The sequence below is a fragment of the Salminus brasiliensis genome, chromosome 12 (assembly GCF_030463535.1).
Source record: "Salminus brasiliensis chromosome 12, fSalBra1.hap2, whole genome shotgun sequence".
NCBI lineage: Eukaryota > Metazoa > Chordata > Actinopteri > Characiformes > Bryconidae > Salminus > Salminus brasiliensis.
Genome location: NC_132889.1, coordinates 30,070,920 through 30,093,897, shown reverse-complemented (window position 1 = coordinate 30,093,897; position 22,978 = coordinate 30,070,920). Strand labels below are relative to the sequence as shown.

General features: G+C 41.9%; 1 protein-coding gene across 1 annotated transcript in view; it reads left to right on the top strand.

The window, feature by feature from the left end:
- fam171a2a (family with sequence similarity 171 member A2a) overlaps positions 1-22,978 on the top strand; it is a 63,072-nt gene that overhangs the window by 17,125 nt on the left and 22,969 nt on the right. The window contains exons 2-3 of the mRNA XM_072694483.1: positions 3,840-4,067; positions 15,984-16,076. Of these exons, the coding sequence (XP_072550584.1) occupies positions 3,840-4,067; positions 15,984-16,076 (321 nt within the window). The remainder of the gene's footprint in view (positions 1-3,839; positions 4,068-15,983; positions 16,077-22,978) is intronic.

Below are 22,978 nucleotides of genomic sequence, written 5' to 3'. Positions count from 1 at the left end.
TGCAAATCTTTGCAGCTGATTTTTGTAACTACAAACAAACTCTCATAACTCATAACTCATAACTTGTCTGAGTGAAGTTGCCCAAATTGCCCAAGTATTAATTTTATTCAGGAGAGGACACTTTGCTGATCGATTTGGTGTAAAAACTGTGTGGAATTCATCAGGAATATATACATTATATAGATGCACAGAGAGATATTTACTATTTTAAGATCCAGCATGCTGTGTTTTTGGGTTTTATTAGTCATATCACCACAACAAAGTAATACTAATCAGTAGCAAGATGCTTCTTAAGAAAAATATATAGTGTGGTCATTTTAAGTTTTTAAGAAAGCAATGGATTTTGAGTCCAGAAGTCCAGAATTCCCCTGCAGCAGTTCATCCCTTCAGCTCTGAGCTGTGCAGATTGACTCTCCGTACATGTGGAGTGGGGTTCTGAATATCTTTAGAGATGTGAAGTAAGTCATGGTCAAATCAAAGAGGCTCTTTTCTGATCTAAACTTGGGTCTTGCACCAGCTTGCCAGGAAAGGCTGGGACCCATTTTTCCACGACTCGGCCTGCTGACACCTTCTTGTATCCATGGCAACTTGCATCAATTGACCTATTTAGAACCACAACAAGAAGTGGCGAGAGCCACGGGAGCGTGCGAGTGTGCCAACAGGGCAAATCGATCAGCGCATGAATGGAGCTGCTCGAGCACTCAGAGCTTTCCCTTCACACGCACAGTTGGTGGGGACTGGAGGGGCTGGAGACAAAACCTCCAACATAAACACATTCTGAAACTTCACTCCAGACATTTTATAATGAATTCTTACTCAAAGAAAAGCTATGGGGACATTCTTCAGCAATGTGACGGGGTTGTCGCTATTCATAATATTAGATATCAAACTGTAAATAAGTGGATGACTGGGCTAGAGCCTCTGCAAAACAGTAGGCTGGTCTTGTGGGGTGTTCCAGGTGGTTCCAGTGGTTAGTACCTGTCAAATGTGGTCCAAAGAAGGACCAGGGATAGGATCATGGGTACCCACCCAAGGCTGTTATTGATATGTGTGAGGAGGCCAGAGTTTTGTGGCACAAGGGGGACCTACACAATATTAGGCAGGTGGTCAAATGTTGTGTTGCTGCCTTTACTGTTGGATGCACTGTGACTTTTCTTCTCTGATTGGTATAATCTATGTGTTTGCTTGCTCAAAACACTATATAAACAAAATCAAAGCCTAGAGATTCTCTGCTTAATTAGTTCAAGCTCTTTATGCAGCAGGAAAATGACAGATTGACAGATTGTGCTATTACAGTGAAATCACAGCTGATATCAATAAATGATTTTAATCAAGTAATCATGGCAGGTCTAGTTATGACAAATACTGGTAAAAAAAACAACAACAAAAAACAGACAGGAATAAAGTTTTGCTGTCCCTCTGCCTCACTAGGTTCTAGCCATGCCCCTGTTAGCACTCATCTAGGGAGACGAACCAGGTCACCGCTTCAGAAAGCAGCAAACGGCATGGCCTGGCCAGTGGAATCAGGCTTTAGCTCAGATGTTTTGGTTTTTGCGCGGCGGCATCAGTGGACTATGGTGGCAGGAGTCCCAGGCTGCTGTAAGAAGGGGGGCAGGGCACGCTTCAGCTGCGCTCCACGCTGTGTGATCCTCTCACTGTAAACATGGCCACATTCTTAACTAGCCCGTTCAGGGCACACACGTCTAAACACAGCCGGGCCTTTCCCTGCTATCTGCTGTATGTGGGCCAGCGGGATGTGTGTTTAGCATTTCTGTCAACAAAAGCAGTGATGACTTACTGTGCTCCAGTAGTTTAACTACGGCTCGCTGGTATAATCAGAACATCATAACCCTCACATGCCCGCGTGTGCTATTTGCTATGGCTTGCAGCGGTAGGTCAGGGGGAACCAATGCACATGGCCTTATTTTTTGCGGCAGTTGCAGCTAGAAGATGCCTTAGAAGTTCTAAGAAGTCTAAAGTTAGAAAATTTGTACATATGATTTCTGGCATTTGTTACACAGTTACAATATAAATATGAATGAAATATGAAATATTATTTATTTTAAATATTAACTAAATATTATTATTTTATTAATTAAATTCTTTACTAGCAGGTTTAAGTGGGTACTTTTCCAGGTTATGTTCATATTGCATTATTTATTCCAAAACAGTTGAGTAAAATAAATTGTAGTGTTGCACCGATATCCATCAGTATCACTGCCAGTACTGACACTTACACAGTATCAGTAATCAGCAATAGAGAGCTCCATTAAGCTTACTGAAGTCCTACTTTTTTGTATTTATATTTATGTTTGCATGCTTTATTATGAAATGCTTAAATAACCAATAAAAGTCTATTAAAATAAAATAAACAATGTAAATCTGGTATTGTATCAGAAAGGAAAAAGTGGTATCGGTGCATCCCTAATAAATTGTGAGAAATAATCTGCCTCTGGTAGATATGTCATGGAAATGAGAACTTTCCTTTTGTATCAAGCAACAGAAATGTATATACTGTATGTTATTAATATATATGATTTACTTATTTACTCATTTATATATGATTTACGTGTCATTTCATGTCCTTCGGTATGACACGTTGCAATGCCGATACTAAAACAATATATTGTGCTGCCCTACTTTATGTTGATATGGCTCATATCTTTACTTTTTTATAAAAAAAAAAAATCAAGTGTGAAAAAAAGGGACAAAAATAAGAGAAAAGGGGAAGAAAAGAAACGGGAAAAAAGAAAAACAGGAAAAAGAAAACAGGAGAAGGGAAGACAAAAGGAGGAAAGGGAATAAAATGAGAAAACAATGGAACTGAAGGATGTATTGATCAAAAGCTGGAAAAGGAAAAAATGATTATGTATGGAAACGCTTTGTATTATGACCTAAAAACTAATAAAAATTGAGTAAAAGAATTATTATAATCTTTCAGAAGAGTTTATAAATGGAAACTAAGCTGCAAAAAGAGCCTGTTTTTTAATGAGCTGTTTTTGTGATGTTTTGAGTTATTGACATATATCCATTTACTCATCTAACAGCAGAAGCAAAGCAGCTTCTTTTTTTTCTTTTTGTTAAAAAATACTACAAGGCGTGAACAAACAATAGCGTATTGCACAGAATCCCATAAATCCAACATTATCTATACATTTCTTAGGTTAAATAAGTTGTTTTAAGTTGTTTGCTTTGCTGATGTTATAGTATATGTTCAAGGACTAGTTCTGCAAAAAATCTGATGAACTTTAATCATTATTTACCCCAGATGCAGACACATTTGGCATCTGTAGCCTCAGATTTATTTTGGCTTAGAATAGACGATGCTAGGCTAACATTGCTAACAGACACTTGATGTAGACTGTCACCAATCTATAACCAAAAAATACAGGCTCAAAATAGTCTCTCAATGCTGCCCAAAAAAGCCTCCAGAATTTTTTATTTGAGTGACCAATCATGGCTTGGAAAACAATGTGAGAGACTATAGTCTCTGCTTAGCTAAAAGGTAAGGTGGGCATTTTAAATAACCATAAGATTTCATCTAAAATTTATATAAGATTAAATTCATGCCATTTAACTAAAAACGTATTTCTGCAGCTTTTCTGCATGTTTTGAAAGCAAATAAAGGAAGAATGTGGCATGTTTTGATTGGTGATAGTGTAAGTCCAGTGTGCGTTGGTGATGTAAGCCTAGCATCTCTAATTTTACACTTTAAAAACTTACTGTATCTGCAGTCAGTGCAATCAGTGATAACTCACGTGGTGTTTCAGTTATAGAGCTGAACTTATAGAGCCCTTTTTTGTATTTTCCTCATGACTTGTTTTTTTCTGATCCCACAGAAGTGCTGATTAAAGTCCAGGTCTTTGACAACAGTGACCTCTCACCTCTGAAAGAAGCTGCAGTACAGGTGTATGGAAACCAGTCCACCTTGGCATCTGGCCTAGCAGGAGAAGATGGCATCGTCAAGGTTACCTTCATGTATCGCCCAGGGACCTGGGTCATTGTCGCAGCATCCAAGCATGGATTTGTAACTAACTCCGCCCCCTGGCACGCCAGTCGCATCCCATGTAAGTAGAGCCTATTCTCTGTGTTGTGTTTCTACCGCAGTAAAAACACAGTGAGACTGATAGAACTTATAGAGAGTCTCTATATTTAGATTTTGCGTTGCTGAAAAGAGTCAGGCTACTGGCGAGCACTGGAAGCTTTCTCCTCCAAGTAAAGGCAGAATCCAGACAAGTTACTCACAGAGAATGTCTTTCTAAAGCACTTCCTTAAGGATGATGTAATGAAGCTCCTCTTTAAGCAGTGGGCTATTGATGCATGAATCATCTCTTCACGTGATGGCCATTGGGTACTACACAGAGCGTGGAAATATTTCTAATGTAATTGAATACAGCTCATGAACCCAGCGTACTGAGAGGGCTTGAAATGATCTCTTTGAGATGAGTCTTGCTGTTGAAATTAAGGGGTTTTCGGTTACAGTCTACAAGAGAGTGTATGGAATCTGACCTTTTCACACAAATTATCTGTTAAACAGTAGGGGCTAGGCATGTGATGGAAACCCCACCAGCTGTCATTGGGATTTTGTCTTCCTTTACCTCCTTTGACTAAATTGCTTACTCACATTTAGCATGCTGACTGTTCTCCACGAGGGCTGCTATTACTATTTGCATATCTTTAACTTTTAAGTGGTGCTTCGGATGAGTGACACTGTGTGTTCTTGTATTCCACATTTTTTTAGCAGGCCAACTTGTGTCAGGTTTAAAAACCTGAAGGCAAAGTAGTGGTTTGGCTAAAAAATAAATGTAGTAGCATCTAAAACCTTCCACATTTTGGCTGCTAAATTGTAGATTGTAGAGCATTTTTCCACTTTCAACAAAAAAACACCAGACCATTGAATCCCACGTAAGATCCAGGGCCTGCTTGGTAGAACACTGCCCTAACTTCAGTGAGATTAAGGAACACACTTTACCACAGATTTCAAACTCCACCTTTAACCCATCTGAAGCAATAAACACACACACACACTCGCACTACTGATAGGGGAGGTGGACAGCCACCTCAGCACCCAGGGAGCAATCAAGGGTTAAGGGTCTTGATCAAGGGCACCTCAGCCATTGATGCAAGTCCTGGCGATCAAACCATCAACTTTCTAGTCCCATGCCCGCTTCTTTAACCTTCAGGCCTTGAAATTTGCAGACTGCAACATTAACATTAGCGCCACGATAGCTAATGTGATTGGACGTGATAGCTTTTCTCTATTTCTTTACAGTCTGCTTTGAGGACTGGGGTGTTAAACTGTCAATTTACTGTCAGTTGCAGTGCTGATGATAGAAAGGAACTGGATAACGATGATGATATTGAGAAGGATATGATGCATTCAGTTGAGCATGTCCTCAGATTCCAGGACAGGAAGACACTAAATTCATCATTTCCAAGAGTAACTAACCAAATTTAAAGGCACAGCTGTATCTTTTGGAATAGGCCACTGGGCCAGTAGATATATATGAAGGTTGGCCAGTGGGATCAAATAAAAAAAATCTTCCATTTGATTGATTATATGGTGAAATATATGGTATCATAAAAATTGTACCAAATCGTGATTCATTCATAAACATACATAATATTGCTTGTTAATCGTAAATATAATGTGCCTGGCTAGAGGTTTGTCTTCAAACTGAAAATTTTGCCCGTTTTTATAGACAACAGTGTGTAGGACCAAACCAACGCTTTTACACAGATGCCAGAAACACTTGGTTTCTTCCGGTATGTTTATGTTTCACTGACGCTTTGCTGACACATCCAGTTGTCAGCTCTCTTACATCTCCGTCCAGCTCCACTCTCCACTGACTATCTGTCTGTCTCTCTCTCTCTCTCTCTCTCTGCCCAACCTCGCCCACCCTGTGTTCATACCCCACGCCTCTTAAGCAGCTAAATCAGGCATAGCTCAAAGCTGTCTGCGCCAACAGCTGGAGGCCACTTAGTCGTGCAGACTCCACTTTTAGAAGCAGCGAGAAATGCGGCCCACCCCGGCGACTCGGGGCTAGAGCAGCCTGGATGCTGCGTACAAGCATCTCCAGCACGGCTTTAGTCCCTCAGGGCATTACACGCATACCCAGCTCTAATCTCCTCTCTAGCCACCCCAAATTAGAAGGGAAGGCCCACGCATGCACAGATGGACGCATGAGAGTCATCCTAAGAGATTTCCTTGTTGCGCCTATTCTCAAGGATTACTTGGGGCAATGCGGTCGCTGATGCTTGACCTACAGTAAATGTACAGTGAAATTACATTGGTGGCAAGTGGCTGAGCTCCGGTCATCATGTGTAGGAGAAGTTATACTGCGGGCTTGGACCCGGAAGGTTGCTGGTTTGAAGCCCTGGACCGGCAGGGAGTTGGGGATGGGAGAGTGACAGAACAGTGCCTATTCCTCCTTCCTTAACATTCATGGCTGAGGTGCCCTTGAGCAAGACACCTAATCCCTAATTGCTCCCCGCCCTGTGAGGTGGCTGCCCACTACTCCGGATGTGTGTTCCTAGTGCCCAGGTCACTTCTGTGAGTGTCTGTTTTAACTCCCAGGTTAAATGTGGAGGGTGAATTCTGTTGTACTGCTGTGTAAAGTGTGTGTCCTAATTCTAATATTGTAGTGTCAGCACAGAACAAGAAGCAGGACGCATTCTTGGTATGGAAGCAAGGAGCTTTGTTTATTGTGAAGCCGGCCAGAACTCTTCACTTGAGTTGATGCATGAATCACGGTGCAGTTGATTCATTAGACAGTGACTCACTGAGCTTCGCTTACACACACACAAACAAAACGTGGCAAGTCACAAACCACAGCAGGCTTAGCCTAACTGACCACATGTGCAAGACTACATTTCCAGCGGCCTTCTAAAGTTATAGGAAAGGAAAGTAAGGGAAGGCACCGTAAATGGAATTCAGCCTCCACATTTAAGGCAGCTATAGCAGTGAACATACTTACACACTCACAGTAGTGAATAAGGCAGTGGCTTCCCCAGAGCTGTGGGAAGCCACCTCAGCAGCCTGCAAGCAATTAGGGGCTAGGTGTCTTGCTCAAGGGCACCTCAGCCGTGAATGTTGAGGGAGACAAAAGCGCTGTATTGTCACTTCCCCCACCTCCAGTTCCTGCCCGTCAAGGGGATTGAACCAGCAACCCTCCAGTCCCAAGCCTGCTTCTCTGAAAATTAGGCAGAAGCTGCCCTACAGTTTATATACTTAGACTCTTATATACATACACTTGCAGAAACACAGGGCAGGTATAACTCGCCACGTAAACGTGAAGGGCTCCCAGGATTTACTGCCTAACTCCGACCAGGACGCTTACTGAATGGTGCCGGACGCCACAATGTATGCATAGGGCGTAAATAAAGTTCTTGTTTTCAGTGGGTAAAAATCTAATACTGAATATCAGTAATAGCACAGTGTTTCATAATCACAATAATACTCTCAAGGTTGTGCTGTACTGAGAAATATGGCACTGGTGTGCTGTGGTTGTAGACAAAAGGCCCAAGGCTGAACGCAGCCCTCTCCTTTACATTCAGAAGTTAAGATTTTTTTGTTTACTCTTTCACTGTAAGTACTTACATTATTGCATGTGTAATTACATTGTGAGTTATGTTTTGAAGTACTATTTGTCCTTTTATTTGATTTAGTTCGAGAAATGTCAGAAATGCAGTAAAATGAGGTTCAGCAATCCAACATGAGATGGAGTGTGTTGTTGCACTGTACTGTTGGATGCTATATCATAGTATTTCCTTTCCTTTGGGAGTTGTTTTAAATAGCATCTGCTCTGCAGTCTCTAGAGTCTCCGGTGTCATCAGTCGCTGCAGCTTCCAACACCTCTATTAATTTGATGATAATGCTGTGGGTGTTGCATAATCAGTCTGTTTTAGCTCTGCCTGTGTGCCAACGTCAGTCTTACCTCAACACCATCTGTAGGCTGCCTTTGTAGGGTGCATTGATCAGGAAGATATTTGCATGGGCATATGTGTAGCTGTCCTTATAATACCTAGTTGTACACTGACAGTTATCAACACAGTCAGGCTACTCTGAAGTGAAGGGTCATTCATGCCATCATTCATTTGTATATGTCTTACACAACATATTTTTGTTATATTTAATTTAACTTTTTTTTGTATTTGTGTTTTTAAGATTGATGTATATAAATAATCTATAGAAATAATCTGCCCTGTATTGTGCCTAATTCAAAGAGCAGTCTGGGCTAAAACACTACCTAGAACATCAGTGTGAATGGGCCAGGATGAGCAGTTTAGGGCTAATGGGCGGAGATATGCTAATGTACATTTTAAAACAGCAGCCAAATTTACACACTAGACCTGGGTTCTTCAAATCCAGCCTTCAAATCCAGTCCAGCACAGTTTGCTTACTTTTTCTGGTCAAACAGGCATACTAAATCTGGGGATCAACAAACAACAATCTGTTAATTTAAGAAGCAAGGAAAATACAATTTTCCATTAGACAGGCATGTTAACTGCATCCAGAGTGAACTAATTAACCCATAAACTCTAATTGAATTATTCAGTTAAACTAAAAACTTCAAAAAAAGCTACAACTATTATGAATCCATTTAGCTTTAGCTAGGCGTCCCACAGGGTTCTATTTTAGGGCCTATGAAACTGATGTAAATTATAAAAACATGACGAGTTGTGGGCTTACATATAGAGTTCAAAGGGTTTGAGGGATTAAGGCAGCATAGCTCTGTGATGTTGTCTGTTTACAATTACAGCGATGCAAGCCTCATCTACAGTGTGGTGTCTTTTAATTGGACACCTTAACATTCATCTGTGTCCCACATGTTGAAGCTGAAAACGTCAGCATGATGGCGTGAGCCATGTGCAGTGAAGTGTTGTTTGCAGTCCAGCACGGTGTGGTTTTTGAGAAGAGCGTGCCAAGGTCACAGATTCCATGTAGGGCTGGACAACATATCATTGGTTACCCACTATTGCAATATTGGCTTTGATCATGAATATAGTGCACAAGGCTACAATATGCAAATGTGTGCGCTAACCATTTGCACTCTTTTCTTTACTTTGTACTTTGAACAGACAGCTGAGTACCAGATGAGTTTCCGTGGGTGTTTGGTTGTATCAAGGCAATCACACGATCCAACATAATCATAAATCAGTTTGGTCAACAATGAAGCCGGCCAGGCTAGTGTTAACCTTATATACTGGGCTTGATTCATAAAACTAAGCAGTAACTGGGCTGAGTATGCAGCTCGGTAATGAAGTATCTATCTATGGCTGGGATTGATGGACCACTCTCTCTTTACAATTATGATATTTTAATACATGCTTTGAGTAAAATGTTAATGTTAAGTTGTTTTAGTGCCAAAATGATCATCAAACTACATCAGAGTATTTCTCAGAGTTACAGACTTTAATGTTTTTACCAAAATACAGTAAAAAATAATTAACAGAAAAATCTAAATACAAATATTTGGTAATATCAACATGATATCAAATGTAATAACAGCTCCCAGACACTGTGGAAATTGGAGACGAGACAATGTGGGGAGTACCAACGCTTCACCTACACTGTATGGTTACTCTGGGTTGAGCTGGGTTGATCTCCTCTTTCTGTATCTGTTTTAATTAGATCAGTCAAGCCACATTCTCATCATAAAATACTCACTAGTATTGAATTCTGTAATAAAGATAATCTCTGCTCATTAATAAATGTATTTGATGACGTTTCTGTGAGATGTTTGAGAACATTAGATAAAACAAATTCTTAAATCCAAAAGATAATCAGCATCTTTCCAGGGAAATTTACCTCCACGCTAGTTCAGGTGGGATTTTTTTGCAGGACGGGGATGTGTTCGGAATCACTAAGAGCACATGGAAATGGGGGGAAAGAGTGTGGCAGTGGCATATATCCTTAATAGTAAAACATACTGGTTGTTAGAAAGTTTTTTTGGTTTCCATGTGGTGTTTCTTTTGGTTCTGAAACCAAATGTTGAGTTTAAGCAGCTTGTTTAAAGGCCACATATTGAAGTTTAGTAGCTTTTTACATAGAGATGTGTAACTGAATGTGAAACTGCTGCACTTTTTTTGTTTCTAACCTAGCTTTTTTCCACTGCTCTGAAATGGGAATTTTAAACATTCATTTAAAAAGCTGTTTGGTGAAGCTTAGCAAGGTTATGCTTCCCTACTTACACATGTTTCTGCATTCTGGCAATTTTTATTTTTTCATAGCTCTGAAACTTTACAAATGTGCAGTTCCTCAACCAGTAAATGCTGTTCTTTCAAGCTTATTATATAGAATTTGGGATAAGATATGAAAAAGTACAGCCTATAAATGGTGGGACACTATAAATATTGGGATTTATAGCCATCTGTCCAGTATTTAAGTCAGAGTTGGTATCGGTATCGGTACTCTGTGTCAGCAGAGACTTAGAAAATATGGTATTGGAAAAAGTGGTATCGGTGCATCCACTAGTTATGTATGTTTATGAATGAACAAATCTCTCTTAACGTCACAGTAAATCTGCTGGTATATTTATGAATCTGGCCCTGCAAGTTATATCATAATCACAGCTCAGGATAATCGCAATGTGGAATTTAATCCATGCCACAAGGCCCTAATTGCATTTGTGCTTTCAATGCATCAATGCTCTCAGCATTTCCATGGCAAAGTCAATACAAAGAGGCGCTGTTGGTGATCCCGCGGTCACAGAAATGGGACAGTGAGTCAGCTATTTGAAGGAGGGCTTTATCAGGCTTCATATTAGCAGAGGGACACATGAGGATGCTGCCACCTGCCCCCGTTTTCTGTCTTTTATTCATAACACAGGAGGAGGAGCGCTAAAAAGAGCCCCGGTGTCCCGAAGCTTGGACTGTTCCCCTACCGCTCTGAAAATCTGTGCGAGTCACGCAAGCTCAGAGTGAGTCATGATTAGAGAGACGACATTTCGCTTGCAGCCCTGACTGTCTGCTCTAAACTCAGGGGTTGATATCTGCCCAGTGAGCTTGCTCTTAACATGTTTGAACAACGGCCTCAGTCTCGTCCTCAGATAGAACCCCTATGTGGCACTGGTTCATTTTCACTTCCGCTTTAGTGTCCATATAGTTCTGCACAGGGATTTTGGTCTCTTGCCTCCCTTTTTACTTGTTTTTTTTTGTTCATTTTTTCTTCACAAACATCTACAACCCCTACTAGTTTTGTTGTTGTCTGTACTGATTTCTATTAATTGCAGGTTGGAATTTCTTTTTCCTTACCTTAAAATTACAGATTTAAAATCAATGTGAAGCTCCAGTAACCTGCATTAGGGAGAATAGGGAGAGTCTCTGCTGTTTTTACTCCGGGCTTGGCATGCCAGAAACTGCACCATGTAACTTTGGTGAAGTGGGCAGGACAACTCTAACGAGAACTAGCGAGAACATGTAATGCTGTGTAACTCTTATTTTTCAGTGAGGGCTCTGTATCTCTCAGCTTGTCAACAAAAGCATGTGTAAAGCATGTGATTTAGCCGTAGCTCAAGCTCAAAATACACTTCTCTACTGCAGGGGAGGCTTGAGCAAGAAATTTTTGCAGCTGCTAGCAAAGAAGTTACCCCCCCCCCAACGTCTAAGGCTTGGCTAATGCTACCCTCTATGTTCTGTGGACGTGAGACGTTTTGTCCTGATTGGTTGGATGTTTATAGGTCCATCATTAGTTTTTTTTTTCCTGTTCACAGAGCCTTGCTGAGCAAATAATAGCAGATTTCATGTCCCGTGAATACATCCCACCTATCAACCTGTCTACACATGTCTAATTTGTCCTCAAATTTCTTACTAACTCTCAGCATCACACCTTTCTGTTGTTGCTTTGTCTGAGGAGGCAGTGTATTATTCTTATCACTTTTTTCTGCTGTGTACCTACTGAGCATAATATTAAGAGAAGCAGGCTCCCTTCTGTTGAGAGCATCTGCGCTTTTGTGTGTGTGTGTGTGTGTGTGTGTGTGTGTGTTTGTGCAACAGATCTTTGATAAGTAAGAATGTGTGGGGAATGCATACCAGGTCTTGGAAAGCATCCTAAGTCTCCTCCATTTAGTGCACATAAACAATTGCAGGCCCATTCCCAAACTAGAAGGTTTAATATGTAAAGTTCATAAATAATAATAATAATAATAGTAATAATATATGTGCAGTGTTTGCAAGATTGTAAGATACCTGATTGCATTATTACAAACTGCTATTAAGAACCTCTGGTAACTCTGTGGGGGACAGACATCCTCACGGCAGGGTCATTGGCACGGCCATAGAGTGCAGCAGATGGGAGCTGGGAGAGGAGGTTTTCAGCTCCCAGCATGGCCCAGTCTCTTGGAGCTTGGCCAACCCATATGTAAGTGCCTACATAAAGCGTGAATCAGTCCTGTTCCACCAGCAGCTAAATTTACGGCTCGATGGCAATAGTGTGGTGAGAAAAGCGTAGTGAACCCATTGAAATGATCCTGGTCTTTAAGCATGAATGATGTCTAAATTATAACTTGAACATCATCTAAGTCATGTAATAAAACAAACATGTATTTGCAGTGCCATAACCCAAATAATCGAAAATTTTGGATCATTGCCAAGACCAAACCTCTTCTGAGTTTTAGTTTCTGACACAGCTTGGAATTCACTAGTTCGTCAGTAATTTCAGTAATGATACAGGATATAAACCTTTAATCATCCTCCACCATGCTTCACAGTTTGAATGTGGGGGAGGTGCAATAAGAGGTGGGCGATATGCCCTAATTATGCACTTTTTGTAATGAATTTAGTTTATCAGTGCTGTAGTTTACATTATATTGTCAGTATCCACAACATGCTCACAAAAGCATTTTTGTGGCATTGTGTGGTATAATGTATCACAGTATAATATCATTAAGTATCTCGTGGTATCATTTTGGAGGAGACCAGCTTTTAGGGATGAGAGTTCACCAGAATTGACCCACTACCTCTTTACCACTATACCAACAGCATGCGCACCAAGCAGCCTATATCTCCCACCATACTACACCATCAATCAAACTCTGCCCTTCGCCACCTAACCTCAGCCCTTCTTACCAGAAATGAATAAAGGCAGATGTTTTAGTGCTGTAATCTGGATTCAGCTAAACATTCTGCAGTTCCCGGGTATACTATGGAACCATGGCCCGGGGGTCGTGAGTTCGAAGACTGAGCCATGCCGCTTTGCCATCAGCGACCAGAGTCAGAGAGAGCACAGAGAGGGAATTGGCCATGCTCTCTGCGGGTGGGTAGCTGGCGTTCTCTCCCCTCATCAATGTTGGCCCGCACAGGCTTCCATTAGCTGGTGTGGTGAAGTTAGGTGACCGGTGCATTCCTCAGAACGTGTCGGCTGCCCAGGCAAAAAGAGGTGATGGCTGGCTTTACATGAAAAGTCCTTACCCTCCTAGGGTCACTGTACTATGGACAGCGAAATGTGTCTCTTTTGCATTTGACTCATCCATGGTGGGGAACACACACACAGGTGAACTAGGGGCAGTGAACACACACACACACAGAGCAGTGGGCAGCCAGCTCCAGCAGAGAGGGTTAAGGGCCTTGCTCAAGGGCCCAACAGTGGCAACTTGCCAAGCCCAGGTATCAAACCCACAACCCTGTCATTAATAGCCTGGAGCTCTAACTGCTGAGCCACCACTGCTAGGGGATGGGTCAATTAACAGTACCAACCTGTACGAAATTTACGCAGTTTTCTTTTAAGCAATTCTGTGCTGATTCCACCATGATGCTGATCATCCCTGCTAGTTCTCAGACACGACCAACACCAGAAGACTAACCTCAGTCCTGCTTCAGATGTGAGGTGTATACAGCACTGTCATTTATTGCACACTTCTCTTGTCATACAAAATCACGAGTTTTCTGTGGATCGTCAAAGCTCTTTGAAGCTAAAACCCAGTTTCCTGAATAGCTTCACTGTTTCGCCCACAACAATGTATGCTGGTGACTCAGGTTTGCTGAATCATGTTCTTCACACATGTGCTGGCATTTAGCGAAACCTCAGGGTTGAGTGTTGGTTGCTTGTCCACAGTGACAGAAAAACATGCTCGACTACTCTGTCCCTATTAATAAAGTCAAGCAAGCTCTTTTCTCCAGCAGCTAAAGCAGCTCAGTTATTACACACAGCCTTGCCTCAGCTCGGATTCTGCTCCTGTCAATAATACACAGCCTCAAACGCTCCGATTTCCCAGTTCTTCCCTTGACGCTCGTTCCAAATATCAAACCCTTTTTGAAATATTCAGACTTAAAAATGATTTCAACTGTTCAGATGTTCCTTAAAGAGGCTAAATAATGCATTTATTGCTTATTTGAAGTAGTTTTTGATGTATAAACAGCAAAAGTATCTGTCTTTGCTCGGGGTGAGAAATGCTCAGATGTGGTTATGATTTTCCTTTAACAAAGGGTTTGTGGTTTGTTTTTATTGGCTGCTTGCATGCAGATGAATAGCTTGGCCTAACCTCGAATAAGTTTAAGACTAGAACAAGAACTTCTTGTAAGTATTCCAGAGTCTTACTCTATAAAGTTGCTCTCTGGGTTGCCTCAGTGTTCAGTTGTCACAGTGTGCTATTGGCTAGCTGAAGAGATTGTAGAGTTTGGAAAGGTTAGCTTTTAGCCTAGCACCCTGCCAGTTCGATCAGCTTCTGATGACTCACTCTACCTTCACCCTGTTAGCGGGTGTTAGCCATTGCGTTTAACCTCAACAGGCTTTTGCTTTGCTTGCTGGCTGTATGTGAATATTGGGGGTGTAAATAAAACGAGTCAAGACAGCAGTTTAACAGTCTTGGGGTTTTGGGATCAGAATGGTTTTCAAGTTCTGATTTACTTGTGTAGAGTTTTGCTTTTGAAAGTGGACACAACAGTATTTGAGGGTCAAGGTTTGTCACTTCTATGTAGCGAATACGAACCTATTCAACCATGGAAAGGAAAAGTCAGTTTTCCATCCTAAGACATCTTTGCGGCAGTTGTATCAATAAAAGGAGCATCATGGAAGAATGGGCATTTCCTGCAATTGAGCTCCCCCTACAGTTGCGGAGTGTAATTGACTTTCACACCACCACAAATATGGCTCAGGTTCCGCAGCGTTACAGTCCCTATTACCAGTGAGTGTAGGATCATCAAAATAATTTTAATAAAGTCATTTAAGGCAAAATTGCTACATAATGTTGCTTTAAAGTGGAATGGGAAATGTGAATTAGAAGCTAGTAAATAAGAAACATCATGATAAAGATTACCTTTTGTTTGGATTGCACGGCATTGAGCAGCAAGAGTTGATTGTCTCAGAATAACAATGGATGTTGATGCCACAAACTGCAGTAAAAGAGGGTACTAATGCTAAATGCTAATACTAAGTGATTTGCAGTAGACGAAATCAGGCATTGGCTTACTTTACCAAACTAGTGCAAATGAACCCTGGGAGATGTTGGAATAAAGCTGTAGAGGGTCTCAGATATAAAATAACAAAACTAGACCACAAAATACCTCCTAGGGTGTTTGATGCTTAGTTAGGTGCTGAAGCCGAGTTGCCAAAATTGTATTGTGGCACCAAGTATTTTGTTCTGAATGTTTATTTAGAGAGCTGGGAGATTAATTTGATTGATTGATTGATTGACAGCACCATGGTCCTTTTTAATAGAAATGAGAAAACACCATGCAGCAAAATATGCATATAGGTTCAGGGTTTTTTCTAGTAGCGGAATTTCAAATACACATTATGGGACAAATTGCCAGTCATTGAAAAAGGTCAGCTTCAATCAGTGGTCTTTTAAATCAGGTTTAATCAAATAATCGTGACGGTCCTACTGATGTGTGAAGCTGTATTACATCTTTACTTAGTGAGGCACCATCAAATGATCCGGAAGATGCATCAGAAAAAACTTACTATGATTTGCTGACTCTCTCTCTCTCTCTCTCTCTCTCTCTCTGCTTAACTGTCTATCTCTCTCTCCCTTACTCTCTGCCAGTGTATGCTTCAGTGAGTCTGTACCTGCTCCCTCAGAGGCCGGCCACCCTGCTGCTGTATGATGATGTGGTGCAGCTCCTGCTGGGTTCTCCAGGTGAGTCTCATTCAGAGCTAACCTCACTGTCCCAGCATTCCCCTGGACCAGTTAGATATCCTCGGGGGGTGGGGGGTCTAGGGCAGGGTGCTTGATGCTCAGTTAGGTGCCGAAGCGGAATAGTATTGGCAACAATTGTATTGTGATTTGTTGTTATATTGTAAGATTTTATGTTCTAATGTTCTAAAGTCATACATTTTTTAAAAATGCTGATTTATCAGGATATCTTTTCATGGTCTCAGACCTTGGTCAGCAAGTTTCACAGAGACATGTTGCCACATGTGATTAGTAACTATCAGCTTCAGATGAACAAAGTTGCAAGCTTTATATATTCTCTGAGTCTTCAAACCTTGTACTGTCGTTGCCCACAAGGCAGGGGAAGGCTATAGAAAGGTAGGCAAGTGGTTGAGCTTGTGGTTTCTACAGTGTGCACTCAAATATTTCAGTTCAGGGGACCTGTGGAGGTCTAGATAAGGAAACTTTATATATGCGGGTAAGACAAGTCCAGCACATCAAGCTGGTGACATCCCACATAAATAAAATTAAGTTGTGGCCACAACTTGGTATGGCATGGGAACAAGGTCCTAAGTTGTGGCCACAACTAAGTAAGACAAGAGCTTGTTCCCACGCGTTCCAAAGTAGTGGTTAGGACTTAAATATCTTGTTCCCACGCCATGGCCACAACCTTGTAAGGCATGCAATTTAATTATCTTATTCTCACAAATTACTAAGATATGACTATGACTTATTTATCTCATTCCCACGTCTTACTAAGATGTGGACAATCAGTGTACTGAAAGTGTTGTACCTCAAATACATTGTTTCATCCATTTATCCAGCCCACTCTGCCCCCCTGCTTTATCCAGGAGACATTTAACAGTTGTAACTCTCAGAGCAGGTTGATTGCTACATGCTTCCAGCAGGGTTATTTGGCTGAGTACGTCTGTATGTGGTGGCTGCCATGGCTGTATAATCCATGTTCCAGACACTAAACTCTGCTTCTGGAGTCAAATAAAGTGGGCCGCTTATTACGAGCACATATTTAAGAATTTATATCTGCTGTGTGTGAATTTGCTGATGTGGTGCTCTCATGTGATAAACACCTCACTCTCATGCCGCCAGAAGTGCTGATGGCTGGATGCAGGGAAGATTAAGATGTGCAATTAAAGAGATTCAGGCGATACGCTCCGCCTGGAGGGCATTTCGCAGCTTCTCAGCACCTATAACACACAATGAATGTCCAGCAGAATTTACACACGTTATCAAACGGCCTGTGAGCTTTAGCATGCTGCTGTTCCCTCAGGCAGTGTGAAAAAAGGAGTTATAGGCCCTGCTTGAGTGCTAGTTGAACAGCCTGAGTGTCTCGTCTCTCTGGCTTTAGCCCACAGCTAGCTTGCTGTTTAGTGATTGGATGGAGTTATGGAGGGAATTACTGGTGTGCAGTAGAGCTTGGGTTGAATGGTTGAATGTCCTTTCTATGATGAAGAAGCACATGAAATAATACCTGCAGACACACAGACACTGGATGTTTCCTTAAAAAGCTGCTAAAGCTAATCGCTACTGTAGATAATCCACGTTTTACCTCAACCCACCACAGAAGAAGCTTTTCTGTGAGGGAACGTCCCTTTAGTGAAATAGTCTGAACTGTGTGGATTGATGGTGTGGGCTCTTTCATCGGGGTTAGGCTTCATTGGTGTGTTTATTACTCCAGATCTAGCTGTCTTTGGTTTGTTTAGTTGGCAGTGAAGGAGCTCTGAGCTCTCAGTGTGTTTATCTCCATCTTCTCCACCAAGCTGGATGATGTAATCCTTCTTGTGAAGAAAAATAAAACATTTCACTCTCATCTCCCACCGCCCCCTCTCACGCTCTGATTTTCTCAAGCTTGTGACCTTCTCCCTCTCTTTCACTCGTTCTCTCGCTGTCTCATTCTCTCTTTCTCACTCGTCCTTTCCCTCTAGCACGTCCTTCTGTCCTCTTCTCTCTCACTTTTTTCTCTTTAGTTTATTTCTCTCTCACTGTCGCTTTTTTTCTCTGCTATGTGTCCACCTCTCTTTTTCCTTCCTCTCTCTCTTTCTCTCTCTCTCTGTCTCTGTCTGATTTCTTGCTCTAGCTCTTGTCTCTCATTTTCTCTCTCTCTCTATATCCCTCTTGTCTCTTGCTTTCTTTCTGTCGTCTCTCATTTTCTCTTTAGCTGTCGTCTCTTCTTTTCTCTCTCTTTAGCTTTCTCTCGTTCTCTATCTCTCTTGTCTCTTGCTCTCTCTCTCTCGCTGTCTTTCTTGTCTCTCGTTTTCTCTCTCTATCTCTCGTCTCTTGTTCTCTCTGTCTCTCTCGTCTCTCGTTTTCTCTCTCTATCTCTCGTCTCTTGTTCTCTCTGTCTCTCTCGTCTCTCGTTCTCTCTGTCTCTCTCGTCTCTCGTTTTCTCTCTCTATCTCTCGTCTCTTGTTCTCTCTGTCTCTCTCGTCTCTCGTTTTCTCTCTATATATCTCTCTCGTCTCTTGTTCTCTCTGTCTCTCTCGTCTCTCGTTTTCTCTCTCTGTCTCTCTCGTCTCTCGTTTTCTCTCACTATATCTCTCTCGTCTCTTGTTTTCTCTCTCTGTCTCTCTCATCTCTCGTTTTCTCTCACTATATCTCTCTCGTCTCTTGTTTTCTCTCTCTGTCTCTCTCGTCTCTCGTTTTCTCTCTCGTCTCTTGTTCTCTCTGTCTCTCTCGTCTCTCGTTTTCTCTATATATATCTCTCTCGTCTCTTGTTCTCTCTGTCTCTCTCGTCTCTCGTTTTCTCTCTCTGTCTCTCTCGTCTCTCGTTTTCTCTCTCTATCTCTCGTCTCTTGTTCTCTCTGTCTCTCTCGTTTTCTCTCTATATATCTCTCTCGTCTCTTGTTCTCTCTGTCTCTCTCGTCTCTCGTTTTCTCTCTCTGTCTCTCTCGTCTCTCGTTTTCTCTCTCTATCTCTCGTCTCTTGTTCTCTCTGTCTCTCTCGTTTTCTCTCTATATATCTCTCTCATCTCTTGTTCTCTCTGTCTCTCTCATCTCTCGTTTTCTCTCTCTGTCTCTCTCGTCTCTCGTTTTCTCTCACTATATCTCTCTCGTCTCTTGTTTTCTCTCTGTCTCTCTCATCTCTCGTTTTCTCTCACTATATCTCTCTCGTCTCTTGTTTTCTCTCTCTGTCTCTCTCGTCTCTCGTTTTCTCTCTCTGTCTCTCTCGTCTCTCGTTTTCTTTCTCTCTCCTCTCTCGTTTTCTCTCACTATATCTCTCTCGTCTCTTGTTCTCTCTCGTCTCTCATTCTCTCCATCTCTCTTGTCTCTCATTTTCTCTCTAGCTATCGTCTCTTTTGTTTTCTCTCTCTAGCCCTCGTTTCGTTTTCTCTATCTCTTTGTCTCTTGGTTTTCACTTTCTTTTACTCGCTCTCTCTCATCTCTTATTTTCTCTATGTGTCTCTCCTTTACTTCATATATGTTTTCTCTCTCCTGTCCCTCTGTCTCTCTCTCGTCTCTTGATTTTTGTCTCGTTTACTTCTCTTGTTCTCTCTGTTTCCCCTTTCTCTTTCTCTTCTTTTTTCTACACTGCAAGTCTCTCTCTCTCTCTCTCTCTCTCTCTGTCAGGTGATCACTCTCTGTCTTTGCTTTTGTCTCTCATTTTCTCTTTCTCTTTCTTTCATGTTCACTTTCTCTTTCTCTCTCTCATTCATGTTCTCTCTCTCTTATTCTTACTTGTCTCTCCTGTTCTCTCTCTCCCTTTCTTTTTCCAATTGTCTATACCCTCTCTCTCTCTTTCTCCCTCTCTCCCTCTCTCTCTCTTTCTCCCTCTCTCCCTCTCTCTCTTTCTCCCTTTCCCTCCCCTCTCTCTGCCTCCTGACGCAGCTCTTTTTATCTAATCCTTATCTGCTTAACAAGCCTCTCTCCACACACAGCTGAATGACTGCAGAAGCTCTGGGGTTTCTGGCTGCTGTTTGAGAAGGCTTGAGCCATGACAATAGAGTCAGCCATCCATCAGTAATGGCTGTGGAGCATTAAATCTCAGAAAGAGGGCTATGTTATGGATAAAGTCCCGCCCTTCAACAGTAAAAGCCAGTCAACATGCTGGTTATGGATAAAGTCCCGCCCTTCAACAGTAAGAGCCAGTCTACATGCTGGTTATGGATAAAGTCCCGCCCTTCAACAGTAACAGCCAGTCTACATGCTGGTTATGGATAAAGTCCCTCCCTTCAACAGGAAGAGCCAGTCAACATGCTTTATATGGATAAAGTCCCGCCCTTCAACAGTAAAAGCCAGTCAACATGCTGGTTATGGATAAAGTCCCGCCCTTCAACAGTAAGAGCCAGTCTACATGCTGGTTATGGATAAAGTCCCGCCCTTCAACAGATAGAGCCAGTCTACATGCTGGTTATGGATAAAGTCCCGCCCTTCAACAGTAAGAGCCAGTCTACATGCTGGTTATGGATAAAGTCCCGCCCTTCAACAGTAAGAGCCAGTCAACATGCTGGTTATGGATAAAGTCCCGCCCTTCAACAGTAAGAGCCAGTCTACATGCTGGTTATGGATAAAGTCCCGCCCTTCAACAGATAGAGCCAGTCTACATGCTGGTTATGGATAAAGTCCCGCCCTTCAACAGATAGACCCAGTCAACATGCTGGTTGTGAATAAGTCTTGTCTATCCAGATTTTGATTACTTAAAGGCACTGCATACGATTTCCAATCCACTACACTTTATGTAAAATTTAGCGGATGTTTCCTCACGGTCCGCTAGCCTTGCGGTGTGTGTGTGAAAGCCCTGGCTCCGTAAATGGGAAACAAACTAATTGGCCAGTTTGTGAATGTTTACTTAGCAGCAGCAATTGTAGCGACAGTTTGCCAACCCACAAACTAGCTAGCTAACGCTAACCCAGCTAAAGCTAATTGTTGTTACCTTGCCAATGCATGTGCGGTACACTAAAGGGAGGAATATGGTTGTTTTGCTGTTGACATCAAATATCATTATGGTTCCCGAATCGCATACAGCATCTTTAATATCCCAAAAACAACAAAATATGAACGTCAGCCGTCGCTACTATACTAAGTCAAACTGATGTTGGCATTAGACGTTGTCCTGACACAGAATTTTGGTCACCTGATGTCACGACCTACATTCACCCAGATAACAACACCTATTAATGTTGGTGGCCAGCTGGGCAGGGTCTCTTTAGTGTAGCCCGGCCTAATAGTCTAATAGCAACTGGCTATAATGGCAGTAAATATAGTACAGTTGTATAGTAAACACTTTGTCTGCTTTAGATAATATAGTTCATATAGTTAATACAGTTATCTTAACAAGAGTGCTTATTAGATCATCAGATCAGACTGGACTGGGTCTCTGTCTCTGCTGCTACAGAGAAGGCCTGAGTAGTGATTTGGGGCACTTCCCCAATAGCGCTAACCAGTGTTCATTGATTTTAGTTAGTCTCGTTTAAAAGGGAGCACTGTGTTCCCCTTTTATTCCCACTGACACGCCAGCAGCTTGCTCTCTGCTCCTCCATTAAGAGGGCCTCTCAATCCCGAATGGCTTTACTGTCACCCATTTATTCACGAGGACTAAAGCAGAGCGTTTGCTGGATGTAAGCCAGCAATATGTTTTATCACGTGATTCACGTTAAAATGTGTGTGTGTGTGTTTACCACCATGGATGGGTCAAATGCAGAGGACACTTTTCGCCGTCTTGGTGAGTCACCACTGGCTTGCTCAGAATAGGCCTGGTCCAAGATCTTTGTAAAGCTGCTTGTGACAATAATTGAGAAGAGCTATTTCAATACATTTGATTCAACTGAATAGAACTAAATTAATAACTCGATTAAACTCAATTAAAAACACTACAATGACAAAAGTATTGGGACACCTGCTCATTCATTGCTTCTTTCAAAATCAAGGGTATTAAAAAAGTACCCTGCTTTCATTGGAGTAACTTTCTCTACTGTCCAGGGAATAGATTTCGGAGCATTTGCAGTGAGGAATTGATTGCGTTCAGCCACAATCACCATCCCACCTCATCGCCAACTCCCCAACTTATCCAGAAGTATTGCATGGAGCATCATTCATCATTCCAGAGAACACAGATCCACTGCTCCACAGCTCATTGCTGATGCCCCTTTAGCTCAAGCCTGGCATTCTGGCATTAGGCAGGGTGACAGTATGGTGTCCATATTTGAATCGGTTTGCCATATGCTGTTATTATACAAGACAGTAAGGTATTAGAGTCGCAGTTAAGGGTGTTTATTGGCCTAAGCATATTGTTCAGCCATGTCACTCCATGGAAGACAAGCGTCCAGGCTTTTTTATGTCCTGGCACCAAAGTGGTGGAACGAGCTTCCCCTGGATGTCCAAATGGCCGAGTCGCTCGCTGTCTTCAAACGCAGACTGAAGACCCAACTCTTCTGAGAATAGCAGAGTGGTCACCTTACTGACTTGTGTTTAGTAATGTCTGAGCTTAGAGGTATCTTTGAATTTAAGCCTATTCAAACTAGCTGAGGTTATTCTTGGGTAAATAGCAAAGCACTTTTGTAAGTCGCTCTGGATAAGAGCGTCTGCTAAATGCCGTAAATGTAAATGTAAATGTTCAAAAAGGTGTATGCTATTGTTACCCAGCAATTTACTTAATGCTGGTGTCGTATATATGAAAAGAACAGAACCATGTGAGATGCAGCCTGGATTTCAACCTGTTAGGGGCAGATCTATCCAAACCACAAACAAATGAGGCTGGTAAGACAGAGCAGATCTCATTAAGGGGCCCTTTAAATGATTGTCAAAAGACTGTCAAAAAACTGGAATATTAAAATATTGCTATGTGATGGTGACAGCCCTAGTTGTAGTCTACTGTATACAGATAGGTTGACTGTAAACTGTATGACAGGTTATGCATGAGGACATAAGCCTTAA